At 61.2% G+C, this 11,877-nt stretch overlaps 1 protein-coding gene across 1 annotated transcript in view; it reads left to right on the top strand.

The window, feature by feature from the left end:
• The first annotated feature begins 1,271 nt into the window (after positions 1–1,271).
• PER1 (period circadian regulator 1) overlaps positions 1,272–11,877 on the top strand; it is a 370,577-nt gene continuing 359,971 nt past the window's right edge. Inside the window, exons 1-6 of the mRNA XM_075071349.1 lie at positions 1,272–1,353; positions 9,781–10,101; positions 10,348–10,446; positions 10,982–11,136; positions 11,426–11,547; positions 11,658–11,859. Of these exons, the coding sequence (XP_074927450.1) occupies positions 1,331–1,353; positions 9,781–10,101; positions 10,348–10,446; positions 10,982–11,136; positions 11,426–11,547; positions 11,658–11,859 (922 nt within the window). The 5' untranslated portion in view covers positions 1,272–1,330. The remainder of the gene's footprint in view (positions 1,354–9,780; positions 10,102–10,347; positions 10,447–10,981; positions 11,137–11,425; positions 11,548–11,657; positions 11,860–11,877) is intronic.

Genomic DNA, 11,877 nt, shown 5'->3' with positions numbered 1-11,877 from the left:
GCGTGGGGCTGGGGGTCCGAAAGGGCTGGGGCGGCTGTGGGGATCCCGTGGGGCAGAGGGGCTGTGGGGAGGCTGTGGGGATCCCGTGGGGCTGTGGGGACCCCGTAGGGGAAAGGGGGGAGTCGAGGGGCTGAGTCCGTGAGGCTGGGGGCCCTGTGGGTCGGGGGGCTGTGGGGATCCTGTGGGGAGTCCCGGAGGGGAGAGCTGGGGGGCTGAGTCCTTGGGACTGGGGGTCTGGAAGGGCTGTGGGGGGTCCCATGGGGCAGAGAAGGGGGCCGCATGGGGCGTGGGGTATCTCGTAGGGCAGAGGGGGGATCCAGGGGGCTGAGTCTGTGGGGCTGGGGTCTGGAAGGGCTGGGGGCCCCGTGGGGTATGGAGGCTATGGGGATCCCATGGGGCAGAGGGGCTATGGGGGAGCTGTGGGGCAGGGGGACTGTGGGGATTCCATAGGGCAGAGGGGCTGTGGGGGTCCCGTGGGTGGGGAGATTATGGGGGGGCTGTAGGAACCCATATGGCAGGGGGATTGTGGGGGGTCCCATAGGGCAGAGGGTCTATGGAGGGACTGTGGGGATCCCATAGGGCAGGGGGGCTGTGGGGATCCTGTAGGGCAGAGGGATTGTGAGGGGGGGGCTGTGGGGATTCTGTGGAGTGGAGAGGCTGTGGGGGATCCCATAGGGCAGAGGGGCTGTGTGGGAGTGCGGAGGGTTTTGGAGTCCCATATGGCAGAGATGCTGTGGGGGCACCTATAGGGCAGAGAGGCTGTGGGTCCCTAGGGTGAGGGAGTAGAGGGGCTGGGTGAGAGGCTAGGATTTGAGAGTTGGGGGTCCCATGGGGTAGAGCGGCTGGGGAGCGTGGGGTGCAGAGGGGCTATGTGGGGTCCATAAGGGGAGGAACTAAGGGGTTTGGGGGATTTCATAGGGCTATGGGGTGGCTTGAAGAACCTTTATTGCGGGGGGCAGGGCTAGCCTGGAGGGGTGCCTGTAGGGGGAGGGGCTGGCATGAGAGGGTCTCTTAGGGCAGAGAGTCTGGGATATCTATTGGGGGGCATCCATGGAGGAGGAGGGGTTTGGAAGTGTCTGTAGGATGGGGTGGAGCTGGGAAGTGAGGGGCTGGCCTGGGGGTTATGTAGGGCAGAGGAGATTGGGGGAGTCCATGGCGGATTGGGGTCCTGGGTTTGTGGATGTGAGGGTCCCATAGGGCATCCATGGGGGGTGGAGTTGGGGGTCTATGGGAGGAGGCGCTGGGGGGCACCTTGCCTCTGGCATCGGACCAGCCCACTAACCCCGCATCTGACACAGGTTTACACCCCACTCCCCTGAATTTTCCTGACATGACAGATCGGAGGCGTTGGGGGTCACTAGGAGCTGGAGGCTCTATAGGGGGGAGTCGGGGGCATGCTTAGTTGCTAGAAGTTGTACCTGGGGGATGGGCTGATGAGGGTGCACTGGGAGCTGATGGCACCGTGGGGGAGTTTTGGGGGGCTCCCAGACAGGGCTTGTGGGGTCTGAGCAGCAGGCGGGTGGGATCCTCTTGTGGGGGTCAGTGGAGCTGTGCAAGGGCCCCAGACGCCCCCTTTACGCTCCAGTGCCCCACCCCAGAGCTAGCTGCATCTCAGGAGCCCACACCTGGCCAGCCGCGCAATGGGGGGACCCTCCCCCCATGGATGAGCCGGGGAGGTGGCTGGGCTCCGTGGCTGGGGCTGACAAGTGCATGTGGGCCCCTTTCATAATCGCCACAAGTGGCTTATATAATCAGGGCTTTGGAGAGGGGCCTGCTCACCTCGGCGGCGACTGAGTCATTGTGTTATTCCCCCCTCCGCCCCCTCGGCTGGCGGGCCCAGAGCCCCGGGAGAGTGGCATGTCGGGGAGGCTCCGGCGCGTTTGGGCTGGGAATTGTTTTGTGTCTTTTCCTGGTCCTGCAGCTGCAGCCTTGCTGTGTGCGTGAGCTGTTCTTTGTGTGTGTGCGCGTCAAGGGTAGTGACGCAGGAGCGCACAATGGCAAAGCTGAGCCAGGGCCCCAGGTGTCCTGGCTCTCCCCCTTCCCTCAACGTAACCCACCAGCCCCCACTCCCCTTCCAGAGCTGAAGATAAAACCCAAGAGTCCTGGCTCCCAGCCCCCCCTGCCCTAACCACCAGCCCCCACTCCCCTCCCAGAGCCGGGGAGAGAACCCAGGAGTCCTGGCTCCCAGCCCCCCTGCTGTAACCCACCAGCCCCTACTCCCCTCCCAGAGCCGGGGAGAGAACCCAGGAGTCCTGGCTTCCTGGTTCCAGCCCCTACCTGCTACTATACCCAGCAGACCCCAGTTCCGCTCTCAGAGCTGGGAAGAGAACCCAGGCATCCTGGCTCCCAGCTCCCCCCGCTCTAACCACTACACCCCACTCCTACCAGAGCTGGGGAGAGAACCCAGGAGTCCTGGCGTTCAGCCGTCGGGTAACTAGGCTCACGTGGGGACCGGAGGAGCAGGTCTCAACGTTCCTTGCCAACGGCTGTTCTCCCTTGCCAGTTACTGGACGTGGAAAATACCCCCTGTCTTTTTTGGGGAACATCATCCAGCTTTTTACTGAAAAGTCCCGTCTCGAATCCCTCTGGCCAAGAGGAGAAAGCCCCAATTCGCCAGCCAGGAGCTGCGTGTGCCTGCAGATCTGGCCTCGATGCTAGGATTCTGCAGTGCCCCCGATTTGTGTGTGTGTGTGGGGGGGAATAGTACACACATAGGCAGATGGGTGGATGCTAAAAAAAAGCCAGCTTAGCCGCTGATGGCTGCCAAACAGATACAGATTACGACTAGAGAACATCCATGCTCTGGACTGTCAAGAAGGAAAAGGGTTCTTCCTGGGAAGTCTTACTGCTCTACAGGCCCGAATTAAACGCCATCAAGGATTCCGTTCTGAAAACTAGCGTCTCACTAAAATTCCTGCTTTTGTCTGCCTCCAGGGATGACCCAGAAGAGAAGGTAACAGTGTCTCGCCTCCGTCCCTCCCCTCCAGGAGAGAGCCGGATCCGTCCTGGTGCTAAGCCCCGGGGGTTTTGCACGAAGCCCATACCGAAATTACCCATGTGCACAGTGTTTGGGATACGAATCTCCGCGTGTAGTGGGAAGTGGAGGACCGTTCGCGCCCCGGCGCCGCTGAAAAGCGCGCGGCGAGCTTTCCTGCGCGTCACGGTTGTTTTAGGAAGAACCAGTGTGCTGGGGTTACTGTCAATGTCAATCCTGGCGGGTGTCAATCCCGGATGAGATTGCCGAATAAAAGTAGCAGTAGGGCATTGAGGTTATTGAGAGCGCTCGGTCTTGCTTGGCACACGGGGGTGTGTTAAAGCGGGGCGGGAGGGCGTGGGCCATGATCTGTGTTATTTTGCACCGTGGCAGGACATCCATTGAACTGCGTTCCAGCATCCACTAGCTGTCGGTTCTCGCGTACCCACTGAGGGCCACGGCTCGTCCCCACAGAGATGAGTCCCGGTTCTCCAGCCGGCTGCTGTCGTTTGAGGACAGGGACGGCAGGGGTGGTACTGAGTGGGTTTCGGGGATGGCAGGAGGGAAAGAAGGGGTGATGCCCTGGGTGCGTTCTGCACGCCGGCATTGGAGCATGCTAAGACCAGCCGTATAACAATGGGATTGGGCCAGAAACTACCAGGAACAGCCCTCCTCTGCTGCTGTTTTCAGCGAAGCTAAGCGCGTTGGCAGTGGTGGATCCTGGTTTCTGGGAGGGAAAGTAGGGTCTGGTGGTCAGAGCCGGGGGACCGGGCTGGAGCCAGGATACTCCTGGGTTCTCTCCCCAGCTCTGGGAGGGGAAGTGGGGGCTAGTGGGTTTAGAGTGGGGGGGCGCGGCGGGAGCCAGGACTCCTGGGTTCTCTCCCTGGCGCTGGGAGGCAGCCAAGGAATAAATTACCTGTGAGAGCCGGGAAAGGGAGTCGCTGGCTCCGCCAGCCTGTGGTTAGGCTGAGAGAACCAGTGTTCCGCGCTCTGCTTGGTTTTATTCCACCAGGACAAACTTGCCCAGGGCGGGTGCACGGGCAAAGATCTCAGGGCGCTTTTTATGCCTGCCCCGCATCTCCGCCCCCAGGACAGGCCAATGGCAAGGCGCGCTGGCCCGCGGACACACCCCGGCGCCTGGAAAGCCCCCGGGGGGCTGCGTGTGTGTAAAGAGCTGCAGGCAGGTAACCTGGCTGGGAAATATTACATAAGGGGCCCCTGTGGAATGGAAACCACCGCAGGCTGGAGCGGGTGCCTGGTTATGTCCGGAGCTGCTCAGGGGGGGCTCCGGTACAAGCTGACTGGGTGCAAGGACGCATTTCTGGACTCCTGGTTCTTTCCTGGCTCTGGGAGGGGAGTGGGGCTAGTGTTGGGGAGGGGTGGGCGCTGGAAGCCAGGGCTCCTTGGTTCTCTCCCCCAGCCTGGGAAGGGAGGGGCTGGTGGGTTAGAGCGGGGGAACTGGGAGCCAGGACTCCTGGGTTCTCTCTCCGGCTCTGGGAGGGGAGTGGGGGCTGGTGGGTTAGAGCAGGGGGGGGGCTGGGAGCCAGGACTTCTGGGTTCTCTCCCCAGCTCTGGGAGGGGAGTGGGGATTGGTGATTAGAGCAGGTGGGGCAGGACGCCTGGGTTCTCGCCCCAGCTCTGGGAGGGAAGCAGTGAACTTTTCAGAGCATTCATTCCCTTCCGGCTCTGTCATCCCTAATTAAGCGCTGGTAGGAACACTGCACTTCCCCCGAGTGGGCTGGGTCAGGGGGTCCGCTGCTCTCCAGAGCCCTGCATCAAAGGGCTGGCGGGGGTGGGGGGATAATGGCCCTGCAGAGCGGGGCTGGCGGTGGGAAACAATGTAGCCGGGGGGGGGGGGCCTCGCCAAGCAGCTCGGTGGGGAGAAGAGGGTGCCAGATGGGGTCCGCTCCTGACCTGTGGGCGCCTCTCTGCGGCGGCTGAGCGGAGGGGAGCGTGGGTGTGAATCCGGTGGGGGACCCAGGCCTCCCATCCGGAGCAAAACGAACTCCCAGGAGCGCCGGGCCTTTGGCCTCAGAGCTGTCTGCAAGGGAAACCGAGGCTGGCTGTGCTCCTTTTCCACAGTGCAGTGGGGAAACTGAGGCAGGAACTGGTAGCAGAACAGCCCCTAGCTCAGGTTTCCAGTAATGTGGGGTGGGATAGCTCAGGGGTTCTAGCACTGGCGTGCTAAACCCAGGGTTGTGAGTTCAATCCTTGAGGGGGTCATTTAGGGAGTTGGGGTAAAAATCTGTCTGGGGATTGATCCTGCTTTGAGCAGGGGGATGGTCTAGATGAGGTCCTTTCCCACCCTGGTATTCTATAATTCTAGGGTGTCTCAAGGCTTTGGGGCAGCCAGCCCCTGCCCCACAGGGCATGTAGTTAGAGAACAGGAAGTGGTGAGATTGGGGGACAGGGAGGCTGGAACAGAAGCCAGTTCAGGGGTCTCAGATCTGTGCTGCCAGTCCATGCCTCAGTTTCCCCAGTTATAAAGTGGGGGTGATGGTCCTGCCTCCCCAGGGGTTTGCCAGGATAAATGCATGAAAGACCGAGCAGCGCTTGTGTACTGTGGGGACCATACAAGTGCTCCGCCCAAACGCAGCTTGCCGGGCTGAGATCCCCTCCGTTTCTGGTCCTGGCGGGGCTTGGCTTTGCAGACTCTGGGCCAGTGCTGGGAGCAGCAGATTTGCTCTGGGCGCCTGGCTGAGTGCACTGTCAGCAAATATTTATCAGCGAAAGGGGACAAACAGCTGCCTTATCAGCCAGTGTGGGCTAGAGTCAATATTTTCACCCCTCCTGTGCCTCCGTTCCCTGCGCCTCTTTGGGGATCTCTTATCTGCCAAAGAAAATAATATTTACCTGCTGCCTGCTGCCTGCTACTGGATGTCATCCCCCCCTTCCCGGTGCCATCTGTGACTCTTTGGTCCTGGCATCTGGCAGTCTGGATTTGGCCTGCAATCCGCCCGTCGACCACCCCAAATGCGCTTGGAGCTGTACCAAGCCCGGCAAGTAGGTGGGTCCTGCCCCACCGGGTCCCCTTCCTTATTATGAGCGGCTAAGGCCATCGGGCATCTCTGGAACGGGTTGTTGTTTTTTTCCCCAAGGTCTGGATGGTGGATCCAAGGTGGGGTTTTAAGGAAATTGGGTGACACAGTTAGAAAGGATCCGGGTGAAAATTTTGGATTCAATTGTGGGTCTCCCCTCCACCCCTCGAGTTTGTAAAAATTTTCCAAATTTCCCACATGGACCAGGAAACCTCCCAAATCTGCCTCGTTACCAGCCCCGTGGCACATCCTGCTCGGCTCTGTTCCCCCGACCATCTGATTTGGTGCCCTGCCAGCAGCTGGCATGCGATTTGTTGATGCTTTTGCTGGTTGATTATGCAGGCAGACCTGGCTCCCATTGGTCGGCCCGTTTGGCCAATGAGAGCCGCCCCGGAACCTGGGGTGGCAGCACCACCGTCCACGTGCGGGACTGTGTAACACGGTGCTGACATCAGCCGGGCGGTCGGCCAATGCCGAGGCCGCCGGGCGTTACACAATTGGGGGCAGCGTCTCTGCCGGAGCCACCGGGCGCTGGTGGCATTTGGGGGGTGCCTGGCTGCAGAGGATGCACCCTGGAGCCCTGGGCAGCCAGGAGGAACCAGCCGGCCGTGGCGGGGTTTGCAGCACCGAAGAGAGGCAGAACCCCAGAGACGTGCCGCTGTCATTGTGAGTGTGAAATCCCCCCCCCCGTTGTTGATTTCAGCGCCTTTGCCTCCCTTGACGGCTGCGGGTGCTCCCCTGTTCTCACCGCCTTCCCTCCCCCTGCGCAGCCTTTCGGATCTAGGGCTGCGGGCTCCTCCCCGGAGGTCAGCTGGGTGCTGACACACGGGGATTTGTTCTGCCAGCACAAAATGTTCTCTCTGCAAAGGGAGCAGTCGTTCCGACTGCCTTGCTTTGCCAAGGCAGGGCGTGCCAGCCGCCAGTTTCCCTGCCCTTGGCCTTTGTCACTGGCATGCTAATTAGCCTTGGGAAGCTGTATTCTTTTTTTTTTTTTTTTTTTTTTTTTTGTAGGGCGAGGTTTTGCAACGCCGCCAGGGGAGGGGGTGGAAAGCCGGCGCGGGAGATGCGTGCGCCCACTTTGGAGAGATGGGTGGCTGGTTAGTCCGATGCGCTTGTAGCAAATGTGTTAGTAAACAGCACAGGGGAAAGGATGCAGGAGTTGTAACTTGCCGGGGTGGGGCCGGGGGGCAGGAAATGAAGCAACAGTCTTGGGATGGGGGTCATGTGTGGCTGGATTTGTATTGGAGATGGGTCTTGAAAGTCTTCCAGGGGAAGCGTTTAAAATCGAGGCAGCTGTGCAAGCGGGTCTGTGTTTTTGACGCCTCCTTTCCTCAGCTTATCAGATAGGCAGGAGCTGAAATTTACTTCCTCTCCGCTGGGAGACATCAGTCATTTCCCCCTCCCCCCAGCTTTGCTGCTGGATTCACTTAAATCAGGTTTTAAACCAATTGAGTGCAGCTGGTGCAAGCCCCGGGGCGGGGGCTGTTTGGGGGGCTTGGCTTATCTTTGCCCGGCAAAGACTGGAAAAGTGTCCATGCAATTCTTTGCACCGGTTTCAATCGCTTAAAAATCTCTCCCCTTAAGTTAAATTGGGGCAAGGTTCCGGTGTAGACACACACAGCCCCTTTGGGGTGATTGTATCTGGCTTGCAGACACAGCCAGGTCAGGGTTTGCTTGCTTAGAAACACCTTTCCCTGCTAAATAAGTGTGTGCGCGCGTAGCTGTTGTGTTTTTTGTCCTCCTGCTGTGTGTGTTTGCAGCTGGTGTGTGTGTGTGTAAAATCCTAGCAAGTGGTAGGTTTAATGTTGTCTTTAGAAAAAGTTGAATTTTTTTTTTTTCCAGGGCCATCTCAGCGCTTTAATTTTCTCTCTTATTATTGATTCGGTGCTATTGAATCAAGGTTCAATTTATTATTTATTTTTTAAACATCTTAGTTTCATTCACCCACAAGGCCATGTGGACACACTGTATTCCAGTTTCAATCAAATGGGAGGAACCTTACAGGATATTGCAATCACAACAGTTCTGGGGTAGTTAAAGCAATGCAGCTTTGGTGTGTAGCCAAGGCCTTAATCTGGAATAAGCACGCCCTGGTCTGATTTGAATTCTCTCCATTGCTAGTGTAGACGAAATCTGAACAGGGTGCACTTATTCCAGATTAAGCAGCCACATAGAGACTTTCACCCAAGTCATTAAAGGTGTGCATCTAAATAGACTGAGCCCCTTCCATGCCAGGAGGGGTGTAGGCAAGCACTTGGGGAGCCATCTGGTTTACCCAATTGGTGTAACGTTTTGGGCCAAAATGAGCACATCTATCCATCCATCTATCCGTCAGCAATGACTGTCTAAAGAAGAATTTTTTTGAAAAAAAAGTCGATTTGTTGGTGTACGTATCTGTCAGGACCCGAACACCACATTCCCAGTTTCTCTGGTAACCGCCTGTTGACTTTCCTCATCGCTGCCTCTTGTTGCCAGGGGAACGTGGCGTGCTGTGCTCAGGTCCCGGCTGGTAGCTAAAGCATTTGAAATGAGCGATTGTTTGTAGGCAGGGCCGTGGGGCTTTCGGGGGGGGCCCTGCGGATCTGGCAATGGGCGAATCCGGGTCATTCCGCGGCGTCTTTGCCGACTCTGTTTACAAACCTTTGGCTCCGACCCAGACCGGCTTAGCACCCTGTCTCTCGGACAGGCTGCTAAGTATCGCCGGGTGGCGAAGAGTCCCAATAAGAGGCTGGAACCAAACAGCTGAGCTAAGAATAGACCAGCTTTGGTGCCTGAAATAGACCCACAGAGGCTCTCCGGGCTAAGCGCTCCCGGCACGGCCGTGGGCCCCACGTGACCAGCTCCGGCGGGCTCGGGGGAAAAAGGGGCTGACATCTGGGGTGGGGCTCGGTGCCCGCACCTCCGGGCTGTGCCCCAGGGTCCTGCCTGACCAACGGCCAGGGGCTCGGGCCTGACTGTCAGAAGTGATGCAGCGGAGAGGAGGGGGCTGGACTATGAGCCAGGACGCCTGGGTTCTCTCCCCTCCTCTGGGAGAGGAGTGGAGTCTAGTCATTAAAGCGGGATGGGGACTGGGAGCCAGGACTCCTGGGTTCTCTCCTCCCCTCTGAGAGAGGAGTGGAGTCTAGTGGTTAAAGTGGGGTGGGTGATGGGCGCCAGCGGTCCTGGGTTCTCTCCCCGGCTCTGGGACAGGAGTAGGGGCTGGTGGTTAGAGCAGGGGGTGCTGGGAGCCAGGACTCTTGGGTTCTCTCCCTGGCTCTGGGAGGGGAGTGGGGGCTGGTGGTTAGAGCAGGGGGTGCTGGGCGCTAGGACTCCTGGGTTCTCTCCCCAGCTCTGGGCAGCGTTTGTCCCGTAGCAGTGTATTTTTGAAGAGTAATAAGCCTGCCTGTCTATGTGCCATGGGGTGTGATGGGGAGCTCCTTTCCCCCCCACCCCCACCCATCGGGGCAGGGTGTGTGCCGGGGTAGGGTGTGTGCCAGGGCTGGCTGCGCCCAGGGCATGGCGGGTGAATTGAGTGCTAAGCGCCAGCGGGGTGGCCCAGCCGAAAGCCTGGTCCGGTGCTGACAGCAGGTGAGGGCAGAGCTGTGGGGGGAGGTAGGGGGAGCCCTGGCATTGGGGTGCTGGCCCTGGGCCGACGGGGGAGTCTGTGTTGGAGCCAGTCCACCCCCCAGGAGCTGGGGAGGGGGTTCCCCCTGCAGCCCCTTGCTTCAGGCTGGACCTAGGAGTCAGGGGGCCCGGTGCCTCTAACCGCAGCTCCCTCTGCTCTCACAGGTACAGCCTGCAACGTTTCCGACCGGCTCTGTCTCTAGCCCCGAACCCTGCGCCTCCCCACGGGCCGGGGGATGTCCCCGGATCCTCCCCGATCATGAGCGCCAGCTGCGAGCCGGGCCAGGCGCCCTTCGAGGAGGGAAGCGTGGGCGGGGCCGGCTCTGGAGCCCCCCGGCGGGCCCGGGCCACTGACGACATGGACGCCAACAGCAACGGCTCCAGCGGCACCGAGTCGCACGGGCGGGACTCCCTGCGCAGCGACCACAGCAGCAGCGGGAACGGCAAGGACTCGGCCCTGCTGGAGACCACCGAGAGCAGCAAGAGGTAGAGAGGGGGACGGACCCCGGCGTCCGGACCCTGGGGGCGTGGGAGCGCGCCAGGTCGGCGGGGGCGAACCCCGCCGTCCGGGGCGTGGGGGGGAACCGAGCCGGCGGGCAGACCCTGGCGTCCAGGGGTGTGGAGGCCCCTCTGGGTCTGCCTCGGGGCACCCCCCGTTCCCTGCCCCTCGTGCCATTCCAGCCGGGCAGTGGGGCCGCGGTTCTGAACAGCCCCCGTCTCTCTCCCCCGCAGCACCAACTCCCAGAGCCCATCTCCCCCCAGCAGCTCCATCGCCTACAGCCTGCTGAGCACCAGCTCCGAGCAGGACAACCCCTCCACCAGCGGCTGCAGGTAGGCGAGCACAAGCGGTGGGGGGCCGGGGTGGGTGGTGCACGCAGTCCTAGGGGAGATCCTTCCCCCCCCCCCCCCCCCCCCCACACACCATGTTGTGCATCAGCCATGCTGCAGAACATCAGTTCCTCTCACCTCTGGAGAAGCCAGACTGTGCAGAATTACAAGTAGGAGTAAATAGGGGAGTGGGGCCCAGTGGTTAGAGCAGGGCTGGGAGCCGGGACTCCTGGGTTCTTTCCCTGCCTCGGGGAGGAGAATGGGGTCTGGTGAGTTCGAACGGGGGGTGTTGGGAGCCAGGACTCCTGGGTTCTCTCCCCAGCTCTGGGAGGGGAGTGGGGGCTGGTGGGTTAGAGCAGGGGGGCTGGCAGCCAGGACTCCTGGGTTCTCTTCCTGTGTCTGTCATTGACTCACAACATGACCTTTGGGCAACTCCTCCCCCTCCCTGCGACTGGGGCCCGGCGGCAGAGGGTTGGTTGGGGGGGGCTCGGCCTGTGGCCCGCTGGCTCACCCGCCTCCCCCCCGCCCCCCCTTGTAGCAGCGAGCAGTCTGCGCGGGTGAAGACCCAGAAGGAGCTGATGAAGGCGCTGAAGGAGATGAAGATCCGGCTGCCCTCGGAGAAACGCGGCAAAGGCCAGTCGGGCACCTTGGCCACCTTGCAGTACGCGCTGTCCTGCGTCAAGCAGGTGCAAGGTAGGGGGCGCTGGGCTGGCGGGGTGGGGTTGCGCTGGGCCGGCTGTGGGGGGCGCGGTGTGGCGGGCGGGGTGCTGGGGCGGTGACCTGGCAGGGGGGCACGCTGTACCAGCTGGGGGGGCGCTGGGCTGGCGGGGAGTCCCAGGCGAGATCCAAGGGACCTACCCGCCCACTCACTGTCTGTGGTACCGCGGAGGCTGCCGGGCAGGGCTGTGCCCGGCCTGTGGTGGGCAGGGGGTGCCCGCACTCCCAGTGCTGATGGGTCTCTGCTCCCCCCGCCCCCCCACAGCCAGCCACGACTACTACCAGCAGTGGGCCATCGACGAGAGCCATCCCTGCTACCTGGACGTGGCCACATATACCATCGCCGAGCTGGAGGGCATGACCTCCGAGTACACCCTGAAGAACCCCGTGAGTGCCCCCCCCCCGCCCCCTCGCGGGAGCTGCTCCCGGGATCCCGGCGCTGCGAGCCCTCTCCGGCTCCCCTGGTGTCCCAACTGCCCCCTGTCCCCTCCCCGCAGGACATGTTCGCCGTAGCCGTCTCCTTCGTCACGGGCAAGATCCTCTACATCTCGGACCAGGCGGCCTTCGTCCTGCACTGCAAGAGGGACGTCTTCAAGGGGGCCACCTTCGCCGAGTTCCTGGCCCCCCAAGACGTCAGCATCTTCTACGGCTCCACCGCCCCCTACCACCTGCCCTCCTGGAGCGCCTGCACCTCGGCCAGTGAGTGCCTGGGAGAGG

Source organism: Chelonoidis abingdonii, chromosome 11 (genome assembly GCF_003597395.2).
Source record: "Chelonoidis abingdonii isolate Lonesome George chromosome 11, CheloAbing_2.0, whole genome shotgun sequence".
NCBI classification, from domain to species: Eukaryota; Metazoa; Chordata; order Testudines; family Testudinidae; genus Chelonoidis; species Chelonoidis abingdonii.
The sequence above is the reverse complement of the archived record's forward strand: the minus strand, read 5'-3'. Positions and strand labels throughout refer to the sequence as shown.